The sequence below is a fragment of the Schistocerca piceifrons genome, chromosome 6 (genome assembly GCF_021461385.2).
Source record: "Schistocerca piceifrons isolate TAMUIC-IGC-003096 chromosome 6, iqSchPice1.1, whole genome shotgun sequence".
NCBI lineage: Eukaryota > Metazoa > Arthropoda > Insecta > Orthoptera > Acrididae > Schistocerca > Schistocerca piceifrons.
The window spans coordinates 67597394-67622462 of NC_060143.1; the positions used below are offsets into that span (position 1 = coordinate 67597394).

A 25069-nucleotide genomic window follows, 5' to 3' on the forward strand; every position below is an offset into this window, starting at 1 on the left:
ACAAAGAAATTTACTTTGAAATTAACACTGCTCAAAGTACCATTCACAACATTTTATCACATCATTGTGCTCATCGAAAGCAGTTTGCATTTAAAAGTATTGGCTACTCTTCATCCTAAAGCCTTTGACACATTTTGCTATCGACAGACAATAGGTGCGCACTGTGTTTTGTTGTTGTAAATGATGCATTCTTTTTGCAACTAAAGTTGTATTTTGGCATTAGTCTCTCATTTATATTTTACTGCTGCAGTATTATTCTATAGCAGTGGCCTAAAGTAAAATTTTTTGTTAGGCATCAGTTCTTACCAGTCAAAATTACAAAAAATTTAATGTTAAAGTAAAACAATGAAAAATTACCAGACTTCTTTAAAATTACAGGTTTTTTTTCCTTCATTGCTTGGTTGTCCCCTGTTTTAACTGTCATTCTTTTCTATTTTATCCCGTGCAAACTTGTCATAATATTTTTGTATAAACACTCTGAAGTTTTCCATTCCAGTCACAATGTTGATACAATCTACAAATGGTATTGTAGGAGCACTCACAAGCAGAAGTTTTTCCTCTTATCTGTTTTTCTTTGTTTGCAATAGATAACCAGAGCCAACAACAAATGCCTGCATGCAGCGCTGACACACTGATACTTTACATAAAACTTTATCAACATAGCCAATGTGATCCCAAGGCAACCACATTTTGTGCAACAAGGGTAAAGAGGACATATCACATTTGTAATAGGAAAGAAATGTAATCCAAATTTACAGCAGGATAACAGAGTTTAATAGCAACATAAGAAACAATACAAATTAACAGCAAACAAAAGCTGAATAACACACTTTTGCTACAAAGCTAACATGAATGCAGCGTGCAAAACTATACTCAACAGAATAAATGAAATAATCACAAGTGTAAAACAAGCAAAGTGTATTTACAAAAAAATGCAAATAGTAACTACAATAATAACAAAAGAAAAAGAAAACAGACATATAAGGAACCGAGCACAACAAGTAATAACAAAATGCTGATGATAATTTTGAGAAAGTACCATGGAAGTCTAAGTAATGAGGCAGTGAAATTCTTTTATTTACTAGTTTGTGAGATTTCAAAGAACACTATTGTTAAAATTATTATACATTAGGAAGATCTGTTTGTTTTACTGTTATTGAAGACTTAGATACATTAATATAGCTACCATGCAGACTAACTGCTTTCTTCATTTTAAATATATACAATAAATAAAATCTATATTTCTGTCACACCCAACACAACATCAAATAACATATCTGGAAACATACAAATGAAGTATGTAATAAACAGGGCAGTACTTATTAAACTGATTTAGTCAAAATTAATACCAAATAAGCATACCATCTGGATATCATTTTAAATTCTTTTATTTGCAGTCTTTCTTTTCTGAAATACTGAGCTCATAATGCCATAAATATACAATAAATGACAATCGTCACAAAATAAGTGACCTCTGTGATTTCAGTTCAGTGATGGGACATACCTGTATTTACACAGGAAAAAAAAAAACTTTCTTATACATTAATTTCTGCAACTGTAAACCTTTCAGTGGTATGTGTCCATCACAGTGGCCCTAAAACAAAATATGTCACTCTGCAAACTACTATGGAAGTACACCAGATTTTATCAACAGCCTAAGAGGCACACACAAACACACTCCATTTTTTTGCAAGAAAAATAATCAATTACTGAAATTTATGTACCGGACCTGAGGAAAAATTTGTGATAGCAACATAAGTAACTGACCAAATTTCTAATAAAACATGACATAGTTCTCTATGATATCTTTTGTGAGCGAGTGCCTTTTCGTTAATATTACACAGCACATTACTCATTTCAGTCTTCAATGCTGCAGCAAAAAAAACTACAATTATTTCTTTCCTCATCTATATGTTGTACCTCAATTATTTCTTTCCTTGTCAATATATTGTATCTCCAATGAAAAACATGTATACAAACTAGTAACAAAAAACAATTTAATATGTGAGACTAGTCCCAGTGCTGTGTAAGGAGCAGATTCATTATTCATCTCTTTGACAGATTGACTTCAAGACAGTCAATCATATTCAATCAGTAAAATACAATTAAAAATGATGTGTCATGGCTTCTTTCATTGCACTGAAATGACAACTTGGGAGAGAGGGGAGTAGGGAGAGGGCGAGGTGAGAAAGAGAGAGAAACGGGGGGGGGGGGGGGGGGGGGGGGGGGGGGGGGGAGTTTGTGAGGAAAGCATCAATTGAAGCTAATGAATACCATGGCTTTCAAAGGTCAAGAAAAAGAAAAATAAGCAGAATAAAATTCAAGGATTTTTAGTTCCTTCAACACAAGTAACATTCTAATTCTGCAAATCTAGACACACAAGAATTAGACCATTGGTCAATGGAAAGTAATACTGCAAGAAAAATGACTACATATTCAGTAACTGGCTAAATCAAAAAGGATTAGAATGAGACAACAACAATACTTCCCAAAAACAGTTTATGCACACTTTTATAGTTTTTGATGCATCATAATCACCCAACAATCATAAAGCAGAAAATCATGCATACATATAAATGTTGAAAGTATTGCTACACAAACACAACACAGGTGTGTACCATTGCATGCCTGAATTGCTGACAAAAATTTACATTTGTGATACCAGTGTTCCCCAACAGATCACAAAATGAAAGGAGGAAATCATACATTACATTTACATAGTATCTTCACTGAATGCCACTAAATTATTGTTCAAATCAAAACAAAATACATTACACGGTACACAAGAAGAATGTCTACTTATCAGTTTTGAAGCAGGAACAACTCTCTGTGTTTTGGTGGTGGTGGTGGTAGAGAGGGCGGGAGGGGGGGGGGGGGGGGTTGTGCAAATGGTGACAAGACATTGTGTGTCAAAAGGGAGGTGATACTTCAAGAGATAAAGACAGAATAATGGATAAGTCATTTGTCTATAAAAGCTGTCACCCACATTATTTTACACAAAAATGAGCATATGATATCACCACACATCAAAGATGGCCGCCGAACTTAATAGGTGAAAAAAAAGAGGAAATTAGGAAGTGGTGGTAGCAAGGAACTAGAAAGAGTGAAGAAACTAGCTTGAGTTAACATTTCAGTAGTTTTAAAAAGTGAGAGTTTGGAAACCATGATATTTCACGAAAGAGGGTGAGGGAAGGAGGTGGAAGAGAAAAATGCAAAAGACAAGTAGTGTTAACAAGTTGCCAGGTTTTTGCTATTATGATGTACGTATGTTCAACAACAGAATGTTGGCAACAATGCTAGTGGCCATGCCAATATCCAGTGCTGAACAAAATTTCCTGGTCAATTCAAAGGCTACACCTGACCAACTTAAACCAAAAGCATCGCAAACCTGGAATATATATCCAACAGCCAATCACTGTAACAGTATGTACTAATGTGTGCTTTATTTCTGTTGGGAAATATTTTATTACTTAACAGGAAAACAGTTTCTGTCATTAGGGTTTGCTGGTCACTTTCAATGCTCCTTTTTGTCTGCCACTAACTAATGGTTCACAGGGATCAGTTATGTCACACTACTCTGAGCACTAAACAAATGCTAGCTAAATCAAAACTAAGCTTCACTTACATTACTGAATTCATTACACAAGAACATTAGGATGACAGACAAAATTTTACTGAGAAGTCTATCAACAAGAAATAATGAATAAATGTCACAAATGCCATAACAAAATGTGATTACAGTGAGTTATATACTCTTCCACACCCACAAACATTCAGTACCTTTCTGAGAGTTCTGCAGTGAAGATTAACGTCAATTTGAAATTTGCAATTACAGTGAGTTATTCTGCAATTTATTCTCCACTGAACTATTGCAAGTAGCCATAGTATCTGACAGTGCCAATTGACAAATACTATATCAACAAGTAGGAGACATTTATGGAATACACTATGTCTTACATTTTCTACACAAAACAGTAGCAGATTTTAAAACCACAGTGCCACAGCTCTGCACAATTGCTACAGTTGTTGTTAGGAAATGGCAATGCTGCATATCTCTGTGCAGCCCCCCCTCCCAAACCTTTGCAACCCTGACTATTGCTTGCTGTGATTAACAGGCACAGGCTGATATGCACTGAAAATGAATTTGATAAACACACACTAATACTGCCCATATCATAAGAACATTTTAAAAGTTTCATGTTGTAATATCAGTTTAAGCATTGAAAGCCTCTTACAAGAAGTTTAAATTTTGCACTTTTCTCATAATTTTCCAACAATGAGTGAGTCTATTTGATGCAAAGAGATGTTGCCTTTTTTTCAAAACAAATAAAAATAACATACTGCTGTTAGAATCAAGGAGAGAGATTTCTTTTCAGAGATAGATGCAATACAGCCAATTCACTTTGATGTCTCCACAGATGTTAACACAGATTTAAAGAAAAAGTGATTGACAATGAAGTTTCCTACTTTCCTGTGTCCTGTATTACTTGCAATAAAATTTTAACTTCCTTCAAGAATAGGCAGTCACTGACAGTAAATGAACAGTGAGTGGGCCCACTATCACACTTAAACCACCATAAAAACCTACTAACTTCTGAGCTTTAGTTATTTTTATAGTTTTAATTCAAACTTCACTTTCAGAAATACTTTTTATGACACCTATATACATTACTTACTGTATTTAGTCATTTTTAAACAAAATACCTGGTTGCTCTCAAATGCATGTAATAAAAGTTGTCTTTTACAAATTACAATTCTAACATTTATGTTGTACAGCCACAGCCAACCTGACTAAAATTCAACGTTGAATACACGAAGCTGCAAATGTCTTAAATAAGTTAAAGTGAATAAACAGCTCCTCAGTGCAGAAAAATAAAAAATGATGAGAAATAGGTTAGAAATATCCCCAGATCTGACAAAATAGAAATCTGCATGAAAATAAATTTCTGTATTTTATGTAATTTGTGGTGTTTTTCAGGTTATCTTTTTTGAGTTCTTTCTATAAAACAGAAAGAAAGACAAAAATAATAAATTTATCCCTGCTCTCCAATAAAGTTTTGTTTAACTTGTCATGTCTTCAAAAGTATGTTCATTCTAAATGCTACCAACATGCTTCTACACCAAACTATTTTACTTGTCAATCACAATAGCAGCCTAATACACACACATTGATCTCTTCCAGTTACTTCTGGTGCAGTTTACGCTGTAACTCCATCAGAACTGCTCTGCTTTAAAGTCAAGAAGCGGAGAGACTTCTATGTCATATCTGTAGACACTGTGTCAGTCACATAATCAAACTGTATTGGTGAATTATGTCTCCACTGGCAAACCCACAATAATTACAACAAACTATCTCAAAAAAAAAGCATTGTGTTAATAAAGAATACAACACACTGATGGGGCATTGAAACAGATACCATTAAGTATAATAATGCAAATTGAAAATGACTGATAAAAGGGAATGCTAACATACAAAGTTTGTTTAATGGTAGGTGCCACAGTAAACAAATATAACCAAACGTACGTGCAAATTCAATTGCAGAACTAGTAGAGTTTAATTAATTTTTACTCAGGAACTCTCAACAGTCTTTTCTTCAGCTGCCTTGTTTGCTTACATTTCTGACAACATAGTGTAAAGCTACAAAATGAAGAGAGAATTTAATTTTAGCAAAACTATTTAAAATCATAATTGTTGACTTTTTTCAGTTTAGCATTAAAAAAGTTTTGAAATAAATAAGAAGCAAAGGCTGTGTGATTACTTGAGAGAGGAAAACAAAAGAAGCTGAAATAAATTAAAAGCTCTGAATGACAATAAAATCATCAGAAGTAGGCAGAGTGTAAAATCACATGAGACACCAAGGAACACCACAAAGACTCAAGCAACACATATTTACATTATTGCTGCCCCGGCGAGTGAGTCCCCGAAACCGGTACAATAGTACTTACTTCTGAATTTGCTTTTTCGACAGAAGAAATATCACCATCAGAATGCTTAGTAGCACGGAAAGAAGCTGCATGTGGCCGCAACAGGGAAGCAGGTCGTTCAGGCACAACCGGTTTGGACGATTTTTCACAAATGTCACTTACAGGCACTTTTCTCAGTGTCACACTTCCATCCGCCGAAGTGGAACTATTTACACCCACCGTTTCGGAGTTGGATTTGGGTGGTGATGATGAGAACAAAGTGTGTGATTCTGCAGTGCCAGGGACACAGTCTACAGAAGTATTTACACTGACTACAGAGGTACGTGGGGCAGCGACAGGTCTCTGCAAGTGCTTCCTGTCGAGGGTGCTCATGTTACTATCACTGCAATTCACTGTCACCTTCTGTTGTTGCTGCTGTTGGTGCTGCAGATGTGGCTGCAGGTGGAGCTGGTGATCCGAAAGGATGGAAACCTTACCAATGCTACCTGCAGTGACAGTGACAGTCGTAGTGTGGCCTCCACCAGTAGCAGACAGAGGCTGCGACACTTCCGTCACGGGCGGAGGTGTCACCTCCTCGGGCTGCGCCAATGGCGCTGCATGTTCTAGGTCGAGGCTCCGCCTGGAGGCGGTTGTCGCCGGTGGTGGCGGAGGCGGTTCTGGTAACAACGGTTTCTTAGCTGGTCGTGGCAGCGTTGAAACCACTGGTGGTGGTGCAACAGTTGGTCGTGGTGGCTTTTCTGGGTGCTCCCGACTCACAGCAGCTGGTGGTATTGGTGCAGGTTTATTCTTCCGTCGTGTTATTGGCTTCGGACTCCCTTGAGGTGGGCTTGAGAAGACAAAAATGGGCTTGAGAAGACAATTATATTATTATCATTACAATTAAGATACAGCAAGATCTAAAATGTGTGAACAACCTGTTCAAAACAACTTTTCAACAGTAAATCCACAAGTTACGCCACTGTTAATGACATTATACACTAATGGGGCAAAAAATTGCTACACCAGAATATAATTTGTGTAGAGCAATGAAATGAATCTCAGTTTGAAGGATGGAGCTCCAAGTCTGTTGCACTTGGTAAGTCAATACAAGCACTGTTAATGATGTTTGTCGATGACAGTGAAGCTTTCCGATGAAGCTGCATATGTACTTGATTCGAGGCAGATCCGGTGATCGAGCAGGCCGCAGCAACATGTCGACACTATGTAGAACGTCTTGGGTTACAACAGCTATATGTGGGCGAGCACTGTCATGTCGGAAAACACCCCCCTGGTATGCTGTTCATGAATGGTGATACCTAAATTTGCAGTCAGGGTGCTTGAGATAACAATGAGAGTGCTCCTGCTGTCATACAAAATTGCACCGCAGACAATAACTCCATGTGTAGGTCCAGTGCACAGAGACGCTGGCCTCCTCCTAACCAACACTCAGCCCTCACTGGCATCGAGACAGAACAAATCCAGTTTTCATCAGAAAACACGACAGTCCTCCACTCTAACATCCAGTGACACTACTGACTTTCAAATGTCAATGGTTTGGGGTCAGTGGAATGCACACTACAGGGTGTCTGGCTCAGAGTTGTCCTTGAAGTAACCGATTTGTAACCATCCTTTGTGTCACTGTGTTGCATACTCATAATGGCGCTACTAGTGTCACTCTTATGCCACTAGCACAAAATCTGAACAGACATCACCTTTAAGATGTAGAAACACACTATCCGTGAGCACAGAGACCAAACAGCATTCGACAGTGTGATAAGATTGGTAAAATGCACACATTTACATCTCTCATTTCATAAGGCAATGTACTTTTCCTTTTTCTATTACTGAACATAAATAGAAGTTAGGGGTGTTCAGGCACTCTTCCCTAATTATACTCATAGTGAAGATAACAAAAATTAAAGTTGAAACAGTTTGCAGTATTTCACAAAGACTGGGATGATGTCAGATATATTATTTACATATCAAGTAAACAAATATTTAATATAAACTGTGTTTAATCAATAGTGGCTTTAGAAGCTCTTGAAAGACTGCATTCCCATCAAATCCTTTGTGAAATCTGGAGCATCTCAATGCAAGGAAAAAAATCCCCTCCCCACAAAACATTTTAATTATTTAAGCCTGTGTTTAAAAATTCATTCATATATAAGGAACTTACACTTCCATACCATTGTATGGTCACAGCAAAATATCACAAATAGGTGTCACTGAAATAGTACGATGAAAATTTAATACTTGATGGATTCAATTTCCTGGAAAATATTTATCAAATCTATCTCATATTCAATTCAATGCATTGCACACAAAGTGAGTGTATTTGTGAACCTCCGGTGATACTAAACAGTCCTTCATAACCACGATGAGAATTAAGAATTCATAGCATTAATGAACCGAACAAAAACGCAAGACTCGGTGGAATAATACTGCAGAACCAATTTGCTCCGAAACAATTAAAAGTGTTTAGGGCAAGCCCTGAGTAAACCCGGAGATACAAAATGCAATGAAACAAATTTATTTCATCCAAGATAAGCTGATCCAGTTAAGTAGAATTTTTTCATTTGAAAATTCCACAAGAGAGGATGAGTTTAAGTACATTAAACCATTAACAGCATGTTCAGGCCCAACTGATGGAGCTCTGTATATACTGCAATGTGAAAATATATGTATTTTGGAATTTTAGTTCCATGCTTGAGGACTCAACTCAGAGGCATAAAAACAGGAGAACATTCCTCTTAAATATTGCAGCACATGGGTGACTTCCTACTGAGAAAGTGTTGAGAAATAGATGATATGAAGACTTTTTTCACTTTTCTACACCAATGAGACACAAGCAGCTACTGCAGCACTATCCGGCCCACAAATTAAAAACAAATTGCTCACCTGCATTGCTGTCCATGGTCAAGGAAAGCTTACAACTTCAGACATATAGTAGACCAAGAAATGTTGCAGAAATCGAGTGGGGTGTCTGAAATGGAAGTGGTGACAGAAAATGTTAATTCATTTTTTGATTTCAAATCAGATTCAGGAGACGCAACTTACAAGGAACCACAAAGTTATGTGCCAAAAAACTAGAGCAGAATACCTGATTTCTGTTTTTTGCTGAAGAATATCATGATTTTGAAGGTCTTCGACCGCTATCCAGAAGTAATGGTGATTTTCAGAAGAGATAACATGACACTACTTTACCTGGTATCGCCAGAATATGTTTTTTCATTTGCCACAATGGCAAATCTTTTGAAGATCTGATAAATATTTTTAAGAAAAGGAACTATTCTGAAAAGTAATCTCAAAGATCAAAAAGTACATCCACACTATAATTGACAAAGAATTGGAGGAATAAATATTTCTGAATCTAAAAATTATCTTTCATTCTTTTCCCTTTTATTCACAAATAGGAAACAAATATATTTTTAATTTGTGTAAATGAATAACCATTCGAATAAATAATTTCATTATTTATGACTAAAGAATGATAATTTTTGTCTGTATTTGTGATTCGAATATGTTGTCAACCCTACATTTATTGTCACAGTCGGATATAACCACTGTATTTCTTAAGGGTGACACCGACACAGGGGCATTCACCGATCAGAAAGACCTAATAGTTTAAATCTTATTAAGGATAACAAGTCAAGAAAGATGACCACATAGCCAAGAAGGCAAGAGATATATTCCAAGAGTTGAAGTCTTGAGGCAAAGTGTGTACAATGAAATAAGCACACTGTTCTCACCAGTGAATATGAAAAACTCCTGCGTTGCAGTGTTAAATCTGAAGGTGGTTCAATTCAGCGAAAACTGGTAATGACAGTTCATTAAAATGTAATCTTGAGTGTTTTGTTCTTCAAATAATAGAATACATACAGCACAGACTTCTCTTACGACAAAATGCTGCCTTTCTGTGAGAAAAGCATTTATGGATTTCATTAAGCAGGTTGGCAGTCATACACCAAGACAAATGCAATCAACTGCACTGCAACCAACAAGTGCTGAGTTACATGTATGTGTGTAGAGTCGTACATGTAGAGTCGAGCAAAACATCTTGTCTTCTCACTCATTTGTGCATCCGACACTGTAATTGCTTCAGTGGACACGGATACGATGAAACAAATGAAGAATGAGCTTGTAACAAAGCAGGTGGATTCTTTGTATCTGTTATGATTCTCCAGCCACAAAACTAACCAAATTTATTGATTACTTTCATCATCTTTTCAAGACGCTTACCAGGTGACATATAACACTTACAAATTTCAAGTTATTCTTCAGACCAAATTGAACTTTTATTTATTATTCACATTGTCATTTCAAGTGTTCTGATTCCATTTGTGTAATTACTTTTTATTCGGGCAATGTTAATTAAAAGTCACAGTTAACTGAAGTTGTTAGGCATTCCCATTTTTCATAAAAGTATTGTAAATTACTGAAAACTGGAAACTTACACAATAATTAACATCAAAGTTTGTGGCTACTGTCAATCCCTGTCGCAGATTTCGTAGCAACCACTACCAGATTTTCAACTCTGATTGCGGACTTTTGTTACTTTAATTTTTCTGTACAATATAACATACAGTAATAGTTAATTATCTCACTAATTAGTACTTTAACGTGAATTAACATGTTTCACAACATTGTGCTCATTCGTATGAGGGGATTCCTATTGGTGTAAGGATAATTGTTCCATGCATCTTTATGAATTTCTAACGACATTTTCTATAAATTAAAATCATATTAATTCTCATGGTTCATCAAAAACAGTGAATTCCAACTTATCCAAATTTTAAAGTATTATACTTTTTGAAATAATAGTTTGTTCTTGAGAGTGTCTTTAGAAGACAATCTCAGTCAGTCCACATGTAGTGAGCTAACAAGTAACATTTATATCAGACATGCTCTCATTATTTAACACAGATTTATATTATGTACATTCTGAACACAAGAATATACGCACCGGAAACCATGGAACTCATGAACTTTAATAACTTTTGAGTCTCTTCTGTATGTAGTATTAATGAACTCTGTGTGCTACTGTTGTAATTGTCAGGAGTGTATAATGTTATAGTCATTTACAATAGCTATTGCTGGACTCAAGTTATTTGTGTTAGTAACGGCTGACTTACAAATGAATCTCTCAAGGACTGTGCTAAATGTAAATTGTGTTGATTACATATAAATGTGAATTTTTTAGTTTGTGCCACTGTGTTTGGGTGTGCTTGTGTGTGTGTGTTAATGTCAACTAAACTGCTGGTGTCATGTACATTTTGTAACACCACCATTCCACACTTATATGAACTTCCAGCTTTGATGCGATCGAGATTGATGGCACTGTGGAAAGGTTATGAAAACCAGGTCAGTTCCGTCATAAGCAATCTTCCTGACCTGCTGTCTAAAACGTTACGAGTATGAGGCATTTTCTGGACACTGAGATCAATCACCCCAATGATAAAGTTGCATTAAGTAGCTATTTAAGGGAAATCTTAAATCAATTCAGAATGATTGCATGCAAGGTAGTAAGTACCCATTAGCAACTCAAAGACAGTTGGACTAAACAACTATCACTGAATAAGACCACACACATCTTCCACTCACGGAACTTGTTGGAGCACTGGTGTGCATTTCTGTAACCAAACAGGATGACACATATTGTAGCTGAACAACTTAAGCCTGTTCAATAAGAATCACACTACTGTTCATTGCTAAGCTGCTGAGTGAGTTTTGACAAGACCCACAACAGAGCACTGAGAAGCAGCTGTTGAATATTAAGGACAGGCAAGGGATCTCTTGGTTCTGCAAATGTTGATTAAGAGAATTCCGAAACTGAGGCTACATCCTCACTTTTACTGGAACAATGAATGAGCAACTCTCAGAACAAAAATGGGATTGAGGTAGCTGTCACACATCTCCCTGTTAAAACAACAATCAATCTGCACAGAAGTTAGCATACAACCAAATTTTTCAGTCAAAGAAAAAACACACTCATGTGAAGTTCCATTCTTTTGTCAAGCACTTCCCAGTATCCACTGAAACTGGAATATCAGCTGACGGAGGACATGGCGATAGCTGTACTGATAAATCCTCTTCCTGCACTAATCAACACAACTATGCTAAAGGACTTCGTCTTCAAGTCTAAAATCCCAAACTTAAGGCTGTTCTTAATTTAAACCGTGGTTTTAAAAACTGAGAGGCCACATTAGGATTTAAGTCGTTGCTTGCTTGTGATTTCTTTGAGATTCACAGATGTTCCTGCTTTCAAGTAGTTCTGTCTTTGCTTTTGCTTTTTACAGTGTGAAGTTTGACACAGTTTTGTTTAAACTTGTACATAGTTGAACATAAACCGTCCATCCACAAACTTCAGAGACTGATTTTACTACTGCCGTGTAAGTGATGTCAGTGCAGCAATTATGGTGATAGCTCAAACTAATATCTGTAAACAAAAGATGTGCACTGAACCATCACATGTGACCACACAATAATAAGTATTGGACACATAACTATAGTGTGTCTGCTGAGCACTGTTGGCAAGTAGGATGCACTCGGCCCTTTGAGGCCAATTGAGTAGCTACTTGACTGAGATATAGCAATTCCAGTCAAGAGAATTGACAACAGGCGCGAGAGTGGTGTGCTGACCACATGCCCCTCCATATCCACATCCAGTGATGTCTATCAGCTGAGGATGATTTGGTAGTCGGTCGGTACTGTTGGGCCTTCCAAGGCCTGTTCGGACAGGGAAAGACGGTGGTGTGTCACAGTTGTGTCACAAACCGCAATGGAGTAAGGATCTGAATATCTCTATATCAAGAATTCACGACATTCTCCAGAATATTTTGAAGAAGAGAAAAGTGTGTAGAAAGTTTGTCCTGCATATCCTGTCTCCCGAACAAAAAAAACAATGTGTGGATGCCTGCTGCTTCTTGACTGGAATGGAAAAAAAAAAAAAAAAAAAAAAAACACATGGATGCCTGCTGCTTCTTGACTGAAATGATAAACACAGACAACTCTTTCCTCGGAAAAAATCACAACTGGCAATGAGAGCTTCTACTATAAATACAAAACTACCATAAAATGACAAGTCCAGAATGGATCTCTGATGGTTTGCCAAAACCAAAGAAGAAAGAAGGCGCAAATATGATGTGTGACTTTTCTGATTGTTTCACATGGTTGTATAAAAATTCTGTCATTGTATTTATTTAGGTTGGAGTGGGAGGGGCACTAGGTAGGACAATTGAAGCATTAAAACTACCATGTTAACTTCTCCCAATTTTTTATTTAATCCTATCTCAAAACGTTTTGGACTGGCGGGGTATACAATAAAGTTTTTGTTTCTCTGCAATTACATGTTGAAATGTCCTCTCTGTCTGTCTGTAGTAGTAATTTTCTGAAATTACTACATGTTGGATGAATAGTAAGAGAGAAACAAGTGTCCCGATTCTATATCTGCGTAAGTGTATTTCATTGTAAGTTCATGCTGTTCTCACTACAAACTGAATGTTTATCAAAGTTCTCACAAATTTAATTTGTACTTGCGAAAAATTCAAGAGCTGTTGTGAAAGTCTGAAGTAATATAAAAACTACTACATTAAAACTCACACTTGTGATCTGTCTTGAATCTCAGATTTTTGTACACTTCACCAAAAATGTAGGGTATAAATCTTCAAATTCTGTGCATAATGATACAAAACAAACATTTGTAGGTACCTGCTGTGGTCAGACAGGCTGCTGCTAGACTGTGCCCGCTTCAGGCCACCTGTCGTATCACCCAAGGTGATGTTTTGGCTTTCACCACTGCTGCTCCGTACATGCCCATAAGCTATCCCTGTAGCAGTTGTAGACGCGGAAGACTGAATGCTGTTCTGGAACACAGCACCACTACCTACACTCAGGGACATTCCACCATTTACGCCACCTGTGGGTTCCCTCGAAAATGTCTGGTAGAAGTCAAGTTCTGGAAAGTCAAAAGAATAGAAAAAATTGAAGGCATGTATTTGTGTCCTGCATGACATAAATAATCTGTGGAGTTTTATCAACGATAATACAAAACCACAAATGTATTAACTAAATGAAACTATCTGGATGTAACATTCTCCAGTGCACCAAATAAAGGTATTTCAAGAATTACGTAATAGTTTAACTGTCAGCACTGGTAACAAGAGCCTGCCTCATTTGACAAATGTGTGACAATAAATAATTCCACATCTAATGCCTAGTAAAGCACTGTTGGAATCAAACAACATTAACACTGTTGCTTTACTTATGTTTATTGAGATAATTGCCAGATTTCCAAAATAATATGCATGTTAACGCTAAAAAAGAGTGATAAATGAATAGGGAGGATGGTCTACAGTTTGCAACAATACTTTTAGTGCTCCTTGTAAATTTTTACAACAAATCCCATATTCTAATATCTTAACTTTCAGTATACAGTAGAAAGGTTTTATAACGTCATGCACATCCACACTGTCCTTGACAGGACAGTTTCAGTTCACTATAATTGTCATGTGTCATTCCGAAACACTGGAAAACACATTCATTTAGGTGCATGCTAAAGCATTATAATCCTTAACATTATTTTCATTCAGAGATCACTTGTAAGTGTAGTTCAATTTTTGCCCAGTTTGGAGGTGGTTCACACAGGGTACAAGAAAAGCGGTTTTACTATTATCTTACGAGGATAATCCCAAAAGTAAGGTCCCCTATTTTTTTATAAGTACAGAAATCTGTTTGTGTGGCAGTTGGTCACACTGTTATGGAGAGTGCTTTAGGCGCTGTGTGTAAACATGCAAATGCTGTGCTGAGGCACTCAGTCTTCGCTTGGCAGCCATTCAGAATGGAGCTCCCTTTGGATGTTACCGCCAAGTGCGAATTGCGCGCAGTTCTTCCGTTTTTGAACGCAAAGGGCACTGTGGCGATTGAAATCCATCGCCAATTGACAGAAGTGTACGGTGAGTCGTGCATAGATTTCAAACATGTTCGTAAGTGGTGTAGAGAGTTTGTAGCTGGTTGGACTGAAATTCACGATGAACAAAGGAGCGAGAGACCGTCGATTTCTGAGGAACAGTGTTGAAGGTTGAGCAAAGCACACATGAAGATCGGTGGATCACCCTGGATGATCTCTGCATGTTGATTCCTGAGGTTTCCCGAAGCACCGCTCACAGAATTTTAATGGAAACATTGAACTACCAGAAGGGGTGTGCAAAATGGGTGCCACGCATGGTGACTGAGGAGCACATGTGGCAACGAGTTGATGTTTCCCGCACATGCCTTCACCGCCTTGCAACCAAACGGGACAACTTTCTGAACTCAGTTGTCACGGGTGATGAAACATTTGGCCGGAAAGCGATTCAGCTCCGACGATGAGGTGAAAGAAGAGGTTCATAACTTTCTGAACAGCATGGCGGCGAGCTGGTATGACATGGGCATACAAAAACTGCCACAGCGTCTACAAAAATGCATCGACAGAAATGGCGATTATGTCGAGAAATAGTTAAATGTTCAAGCTGTAAACTGATGTAAACCATTGTAGAAATTAACAGGTCTATGTACTTATAAAAAAATAGGAGACCTTGCTTTTGGGATTACCCTCGTAATAAGAAAAATTATATTCAGTTCCGCATACACAGTTAAAAACTAACATCACAACATATCTACACCTACTCTGCTCAACTGGAACATTTTGGCCATCAACATACTATCGATATAAACCGGTCCAGGAGACAGCAGTGTCACCTGGTGAGAAATGACTGCTAATAAGGCACACAAACTGTGCGTATGGTATCAGTGAGATTACTGTTAGTGTGTACCCTGGGGAAGGTGCGCAATCTGCAGCGTCCATACCATCCGCCTGCGACATCGGCATACTGTATGACAGAACAGAGATACAGGATGCCTTCATAACAGCGAATAAAACCAAAGCAGATGTTTACAGTATGACCAAGGCTGCTGCCAGTGCTCACTACTTGAGCATCACAGGTCAGCAGCAGTGCCACAGGTTACAATCGGCAAGCGGACTATTTTCCTACGCCACTCATGTGATCAAAAATAGTCACGACCCATCCACCAACAGGCCTTTTAAAATGGTGCACCATCAGCCAGAAGGCAGTTCGACATGCCGCCCGGACTTTCAGGGATCTGCCATCCTGGCCAAAACATCCATACGCCACGTCTGCTGATCCCGGATCATCAGGAGTGTTAGATTGGGATTTTGACTCAAGAGAGTTGTGCAACAGTGGTCTAACCTCCCTCAACAGCTTTGTGGTATTGCTGTGCCGACGACTCTCTAGTAGTTTTGTTTCCGTCTTTTCTTTTGTGGATTTTCTAGAGCAAGAAACTTGTGAAGAAAGCACTGTGTTTGTTAGTCTTCTGTTATAAGATCCAAATGGGATCCATACTTTGTTTCTTGCTTACACTGGGTTTTGTTTAGACTACTTTGACAACATCAGCAATTTTCATGTTTATTTGTTTTTCCCAATAAAACAGATTGAGGAATATTGTTTGTGTTTTGTCTCTTCCACTGCAGATACAGCACACACTATCCGAGTTTGAGCGAGGGCAGACTTTGATGGCCTCGAAGCTCAGCACGAGCATTTCAGAAACTGTGCAACTTGTCGGGCGTTCAACGAGTGTTGTGGTGAGTGCCTTCAACATAAGGCGAAATCAAGATGAAACCATGTCCACATGTCGTGCGGTTAGGCAACCACCCTTCATTATAGATGTCGGACATCGCAGGCTGGGCAGACTGGTAAAACATGACAGCAATGAATTGTGGCAGAACTAACGAGACTTTAACACTGGGTTGAGTGTGAATGTGACTGAACACACAGTTCACCAAACAGTCCTAATGGCGGGCATCCGCAGACGACATCAGCAGCTGTGACTGAATAGGGCATATGATCACTGGCAGTGGACATTGGTGCAGTGGCGGAGCATTGCATGGTTGGTCTGATGAATCCCAATACCTTCTTCATCATGCCAAGGGGAGGGCACAAACCCATCACCTTCCAGGGGAACAGCTCACTGACATCTTTACTGTGGAAGAGAGACAAGCTGGCGGCGGTTCCATTACACTCTGGGGAACATTCACATGGACAGCCCTGGGTTCAGTGGAGCTCATGCTAGGTGCCATGATGGCCGAGGAAGACCGTATACTGGTTGCAGACAATGTACACCCTTTCATGATGGTCATGTTTGACCCCCTCCCCTTATGGGAATTAGGTGGTGTGTGTGTGTGTGTGTGTGTGTGTGTGTGTGTGTGTGTGTGTGTGTGTGTGTGTGCGGTACTGCAAACTCCCTCCAGCGACCTACCCAGGCCTCATTGCTTCCATGCAATGATACATCGTCCCTGTTATCCACACCAGGGGTGGGCATAATGTTCTCGCTGATCAGCATATATGACTACTATGCAATTCACACTGAAGTGTTTGGCAGAAGGCTCATAAAACCACTTTTGGACTATTTCCAAACTGTTCTACTCTCGAACAGCATCTGAGAAAAAATAAAACTTAGGTCTTTCCATGTGTGCTCCAACTTATCTTACTTCATCAAAATGGTTGTTTTCCCTATGCATGTTGCAGCCAACAAACCTTATTTGCATTCGGGGAGAAAATATGTGATGGAAATTCTTTGAAAATTTCTAGCAATAATGAAAAACACTTTTGTTTTAATAATTGCCATCTCAACTAACTTATCATACCTATCACACTCTCCTCTTATTTTTCGATAATACAAAATGAGCTGCCCTTCTTTGATCTTTTCCAATGTCCTCCATTAATCCTATCTGGTAATGATCCCACATAGCACAGCAATACTCCAGAAGAAGATGGACAAGCATAGGGTAGGCAGTCTCTTCAGTAGATTTTGTTGCACCTTGTAAGTGTTCTGCTTTCCCCAAACATTTTCTGTGTGAATGCTCCAACTTAATTTTTTCTTAACGATGATTTCTATGTATTTTGTTGAGTCAATGACCTTTAAATTTGTATGATTTATCATGTAACCACAATTTAATGGAATGTTTTTAGTACTCATGTGGAGATGATTACACTTTTAATTGTCCAGGGTCAACAGCCACTTTCCGCTCCATGCAGATACCTTGTGTAAATAATTTTGTGATACATACTGATCATCTGCCGAGTTTACTGGGCAGTAATTGCATCATCATCTGAAAACAATTTTAAGACTCCTCAGATTGTCTCCGAAATTGTTTACACAAATCAGGAACAGAAGAGGGGCTGTAAAACTTATTGGGGGAAGACAACACAAATCACTTTATGACTTCACATCAACTGTAACCTTTCCCAAAGTAAATCTTGAATCTAGTCACACAACTGAGGTGATGCTCCAAACGCCTTCTGTAAATCTATAAATATGGAATCAACTTGAGATACCCTGTTGATAGCATGCATTACTTTGCGTAAATAAGGCATCAGTTGTGTTACAGAAGAACAATATTTTCTGAATCTGTGCTGGCTGTGGCAACAATTTTTTTTTCCCCCCTTTGAGGTATTTCATAATGCTCAAACACATATATGTTCCAAAATCTTACTGCAAATCAATGTCAGTGATATGAGCCTTTTAACTCAGTGGACTGCTTCTATTTCCTTTTTGTATGTTGGTATGAACAATGCAACTTTCCAGTCTTTAGGTACAGATCTTTCACAGTCTCTATAGGGCAGCTAAAATGGAGCTATTTCATCAGCACTGGTATACATGAAAAACTTGCCTTTACTGAGTGACTTGAATTGCTTTCAGGGTATCTATTTCTAAATAACTCATGTTGGCAGATGTTCTTGATTCAAATTCTGGAATATTAACATCATCTTTGGTGAAGGAATTATGGAAAATTGTGTTTAGTAACTCCACTTAAATGGCACTATTGATGTTAACATTACAACTGCTGTTGTGCGGTGAAGGTACTGACTGTGCCTTGTCACTGGTGTGTTTTGCATACAACTACATCTACATCCATGCTCCGCAAGCCACCATATGGTGTGTGACAGAGGGTACCTTGTACCACTACAGTCATTTCCATTCCTGTTCCACTCAAAAACAGAGTAAGGGAAAAACAACTGTCTCTGTGTTTCCGAAAAGGCCCTAATCTCTCTAATCTAATCCTCGTGGTCCTTGCGTGAAATGTACATTGGCAGTAGTAGAATTGTTCTGCAGTCAGCCTCAAATGCCAGTTCTCTTAATTTTCTCAATAGTACTCCTTGAAAAGAATGCTTCCCTCCAGGGATTCCCATTTGAGTTCCCGAAGCATCTCTGTAATATCTGCACGTTGTTCAAACCCACCAGTAACCAATCTAGCAGTCCACCTCTGAATTGTTGTGGTGTCTTCCTTCAATATGACCTTCTGCAGATCTCAAACACATGACCACTACTCAACAATGGTTCACACTAGTGTTCTGTATGTGTTCTCCTTTACTGGTGAACTATATTCCATTTCATACTGCTTTGCAACATTACACATAGATATTTAATTGACATGTCTGTATCAAGCAGCTAACTACTAATGCTCTGTTCGAACACTATAGGTTTGCGAAGTTCAGAAAGCCTGGTCCACCGAGGCAAGCTATCAGGGAAGTCCAAAAGACTAGGGAGTGTTGCTGATGGAGTACATTCTGGGACCCAGGAACATCACCAGAGACCATAGATGCCATACAGCTTGCTATCAACTGGAGTCCAAATGCCTCAACATGACAGCTCGGTAAGGACCTAAATGTCCTCCAAGCGACTGTGTGGCAGACGCTGAGATTCACGTTTAATAACCATGCACACCACATCCAGACTATGCATCACAATGACGCTGAAGACACTGCTGTTGGTGTTACGATGTGTGCAGACCTGCATCACTCTGTTCAGTGATGAATTCACATTTCACATGTGTGGCAAGGTGAATAGGCACAACTGTCACATTTGGATGGATGAACAGCCAAATATAGTCCAGGATTGGGGATATGACACACTTAAAGGGAATGTGTGGATGGGAGTGACCAAAACAAAGGTATACAGACAGACCTTTCATGTTTGTCGAAAAGACAACAATAGGAACAGTTTACCCAAATGTGCTTCAACAGTACCTGGAACCACAACTGGAAAAGGATAGGATAAAAGACTGTTGTTTTCCAACAAGATGGCACACCTCTGCACTTTGCAATCATCATTCAGGGTTACTTGGAGGAAATATTTTCTTGTAGAGGAATTGCTCGCATATCACTTCAGACTATCGGCTGCCCACTCTCGTGACATGATGCCCTTGGATTTTTTTGATTGAGGTTTTATAAAGTTAAATCTGTACCAGCTAAAGATTAAAAGGGTAAACAAGTTGATAGAGTAAATAACCGATTCAGCAGGGACAATAACAAAAGGAATATTGGCACCAGTGTTTTGTGCACGTAAGATAGATGGCTGCTGTGCACAGATTTGCAGGGTCACTACACTGAAATGTATTGACATGTCCCCCCATGTGCTTGTAATGAAGCTGCAACTTCCATTTTGTGATAAAAATATGTTTCTCCAAACTGTCAAGGGACTTTTGAATCACCCTTTAATTATTGGGCCCTTCTTTGAAACAGTAAGAGAATGAATAGCATGTCCATCCACTATACTCAGGAGCAACCAAACTGGTGGCTAGGAGAAGAATGTCAGTTTTCCACCCCCTCATTGCTCCCTCCTAATGCAACTCCTCATGAGAAGTCTAGATCAACTCACTATTAAATGCATACATCTGTTTCAGCGTCATTTTTACTGCAGCGACCATCCAGACAGAGATGTAATTTTCCCTGCATTTTGTCAGTTCTGTGCAGTTTTCTTGTTTTGAGGTTTTTATTGGCTCATATCCAACGCATATGATGTCAAATAAAGGTAGCCAGATATAAATTTCTTTGTGATGAAAAGGGAGTTGCAGAAGAGTTGAAACCATAATACTGGCACTGCAAATTGTAACAGTAATGGCATGTAGGGTAGTACTTTAAAAGAACAGGAATATGAACAGACACAAAGAGACTAGAAACCTGTGATGAAAAGTTAATCAGGAAATATAGTGTGGGAAGAAGGACTGTTAATGATTTAGCGAATTTTCAGAAGAATGTTATTCATCTGATTGTTTTATAATGCATAAACAGTGCCACAACAGAAAATTGTTAGATGGCTTTCAGAAGCCAGGCAGCCAGAAGAATTCTAGAAAGAGTAATATCATTTCTTCAATTAACTGTTCTGATACTGAATTTTCAGCTACATTTCATAGTTATTCACAGTGGGGAAAGCCTTTAAAATCTGTTTCCCTCTCTGCTGTCCCTTTCCTCTACACTAATCAGAATTTATTGATTCATGGTGTAAGAATTATCAGGAGAACACAGTCTGTGCTGGCAAGTTCGTCAATTTTGAGTGCAGGCGAAAGAGGACACGCATTTTGGACTTCATACTGAGATTAAGACTGATATGTAGAGTTAATTATGCTTAACTGTTTATATAATTCCATCTTAAATTTCGTCATAATTTGACAAAATATGCATTAACAGTCTCTCTCACTACATAACAATACCAAACACAATACCTAAAAAAATAGAAATGGAGCTATGAATGCTACTTGTATGACATTATTGTTTGAGAGCAAAGGTTGGTGAGTGTTGGATAAAATATCATTTGCCTGAGGGCTTCCATCTTTGCTTTTCATTACTCAGCTTTTCTTACGCCCAACTTTTGTGAAATTTTCAGAATGTGTGCCTGTCTCCATTAACAGAGTTTGGAATTTGTACATTCATACACTGTGGGTAGTCATATTATGTACTAAATATTTTGTGTACTGGAATGGGTTATTCCAGTTATGTCAATTCTTTAAATGTTATTTTCTGTTTCAGAAGTTTAATCTTGGTGTTTTGGCACCAGTTATTAATTCATACTCTGCAATACTGTCCTGTAGTATTTCCGATCAAGTTTACATCCACACAGCACTGAAAAAAGCTAATAAGAAGGAATACAAATTTATTGCAAAAATTAAAAAAAAAAAAAAAGTTGTTTGTATACACCAGAACTAAGAACAATAAGCTTTTCATGACTCTTTCACACTGTATGAAAATTAATAAGGTTACATACGAAGCCAAAAAACTGTATAAATGGCAGTTTATTTTCTACTCCAGGAGTAATTATCTTCTCTGGTACTGATCATAAAATATTGTGTTTCACAGAAGGCAGCTTTATAAAATTCTGCTAATGCTTTTCAATGTGGTTTTCGAGAAGCCAGTTTTCTTGGAGTATCATTACTGTTATTATTTCATGTTTGGTTCTTCAATACAGCATAATGTCACATGTGCCAGAAGATGAAAACATGCACTTTAAATTTAGCGAACAGTTGAAACTAGCTAATAGTGTGGAATGAAACACTTCATTTCAAATAAATTGACCATCTCTGCAGAAAATATTAATAAAAGCCAAATTTCTTTAGCAAACTGACAAAAGTAACTTCATTGTTCTACAAAACAATTTTTGATTGCCGATAATGTGGAAATAAAACCAGAAAACTGAGTTTTCCGTAATTATGGGAATGTATTTTAATTTATTTGATAAATATCAGCCACAGAAATCCATTTTGATTTCATTTGGTATGAGAGATGTAATTGAAAAGAGAACAGCAAAATCATGAAAAGTAATCACATGTAGGCTACTCCCCACTACTACTCTGCTTTGCACTTAAGCCAATCTGGCATCTTGGGTGCACCAGAAATTTTTTTTCAGATAGCATCAGGCTGCTTGCAGCTACCGCTTATACATCTACCAGCCACGCTTGAAGTACTGAGAAGTGGGAGAAGGCATTGCTTGTACATGACTTCAGTTCTGCGCTTGTGCATGAGCCAGCTGGTAACTGCTCAAACAAATCTTTGTTCTAAGGCCTTTGACATATTTTGCTGTTGATGGACGTTTATGTGCACATTGTGTTTTGTTGTTGTAAATGGAGCATTTTCTTTGCCCCTTAAGTTTTATACTGGTGTTTTTCTCTTGTTTATGTTTCACTGCTGCAGTATTATTCTGCAGTAGCGCGCTAAAGCAAAATTCTTTGTGAGAGTATCAATTCTTAAAAGTCAAAATTACAAAAACTTTGTTCACAACTAAAACAATGAAAAATTCCAAGAACTCTAAAAAATTCTTGGGTTTTTCCTGGCTGAAAAAAATTCCAGGTTTTCCCGGTTGTCCCAGGGCGTATACACCCTGAATACATTTACATCTGTGATACCCACTGTGAAAAAGATAAAAGTTTAACTGTGAAAGCAGATGTATCATCTGTGCATTAGCTAGCATGCATGTCTTTTAACGTAAAAAGAACGCAGTGTTATAATCCAAGTATTTAATATGAACTGTGACAGCAAGAATTGTTTCAAGGAGATTTTGAATGTAGCCTTATTTGTAATCCCACTTTTATTACGCGAATACTATAAATACTTTAACACAGATCAAAAATATAATACTTGTTTGTTCATTTAAAGGCAGAATTGTGGTGGTAGGACACTGATACAATGCATAAAGTACAGCATCTGAGAATTAGAAATAGAATGAGAATGGGGGTACAGGGTGGCAGTGCGTGCAAAAAATGTGGACAGGAAGTTCTTTCTTACTTGCCCCCTCAATCGACCAATTTTGCCGTTCCCTATTAGATATGGATTCAACTGCAAACATAATTTAAAATAAACAGTTCCCACTACCAGCTAGAGATACAGCATTTCATAAATATTTTAACTCACATTCTTATGATGTCTTTGGTACTCTTATGATCTACACTTCACAACACTCTCAATATAAATGGAAAAGCATTATCTTTCATAGCCAGGCAGTCGTCAGGATTTTTCAACATTTGAAGCAGGATGTCCCGGTAGCCTTTCTATAGCACTATGAGAGTAGTATCAAACTGCAAAATTGTTCCTGCGATAATCATCATTTACTCATTTACACACCATGTTGCATAGCCCCATCATGAAAGAGAGCCTTCAAGGATGGTGAGCAACTCTAAGTTCTACATGAAAAGATAGAGGCAGCTATTCACAAATATAGTACAGGGTCATTTACTCATGTGTTTCATACAGGAAAATGTTCATTCTTCACATTTCATTAGTGCATCTGCTATTTTTATTTATTTATTTAACCCTACGTACATCTTTAGAACCACGTTCTTGGTTTTACATGTGAATCTTCCATATAACTCACTATCTGTGCCAGCTGTGTAGTAACTGTATATGTACTTTCTTCATTGTTTTACTTGAACAGCAATAACCTAAAATGTTGTCTAAACAGGTGGGCTGTTTTAACACAACTAATGGTTCAAACAGTTTATGTCATAATTCAGAAAATCTCTCATTCTGTTCGATCTTGACTGACCTGGGATCTAGTTAACTTTCATTGGTACTATCAGAATGACCTACCTTAGTTTATTTAATGCACAAAGGATTTAAACAATACAAACAACTGTGAAATATGGACTGAAATATCTTCTAGGGTGCAGATCATGGGCAACAAAAACTAAAATATGAACAAAAAATAGCTATCATGATTCTATCCAATTCTCGAGCATCCGCTCGTCATGCGATCCAATGACATCCGATGGTACTATCACCAGGATGGGTCTTGCCGCTGTAATTTATTCTTACAATAAAAATTACAATCACTTTATTACGATATGTTTCGTTTGTTTGGTATTTGAGTCTTGATTAATTTTCTTGACTGTTTCATCTGAATATAACCATCATGTTTTCAAACTGATTAAAATCTGATAACTTTTTTACCTGTTATTCTACTATGTGAACAGTGATTGAACTGCTCATTTTCAACCTACTTGGTAAATTAATACCATATCCCATAAACAAACAAAATATTGTACTGGGATCAGTCAAGTAATATTTTTCTGGAGGACACTTTCATCTTCTGTTACCTTTACATAAAAAAATCAGCATAAATGTCTATATATCCATACATACTGGCACTGCAAGAGAACTCATAGTAAATTTGTTCGAACACAGTAGGAGTTTGTGCAGTGCTAGGATTCCATGCTATTTCCTACAGTGTTTCATGAAAAATTCAAATTTTAAATTTTAAGCAAAGACATAGCTTATTGTTGTGGCTAACTCATAGTTTCTCAAGTATCCCTTGCACTCGCACTGCACAAGTCAAAGGTCATGTT

The 25069-nt window shown here is 37.8% G+C and overlaps 1 protein-coding gene across 3 annotated transcripts in view; it reads right to left on the bottom strand.

Moving 5' to 3' along the window:
* The window catches only part of LOC124802401 (rho GTPase-activating protein 17-like), a 161864-nt gene that overhangs the window by 50167 nt on the left and 86628 nt on the right, over window positions 1–25069 (bottom strand). For 2 of the 3 annotated variants that reach the window (XR_007017115.1, XM_047263153.1), the window contains exons 12-13: window positions 13612–13858; window positions 5947–6751 (exon numbers count right to left, since the gene is read on the bottom strand). Coding sequence is in view for 2 of the 3 variants with exons in the window: in XM_047263153.1 (XP_047119109.1) it covers window positions 5947–6751; window positions 13612–13858 (1052 nt within the window). In the remaining variant the exon portion in view is untranslated. The remainder of the gene's footprint in view (window positions 1–5946; window positions 6752–13611; window positions 13859–25069) is intronic. The other variant, XM_047263154.1, reaches the window with a different exon arrangement.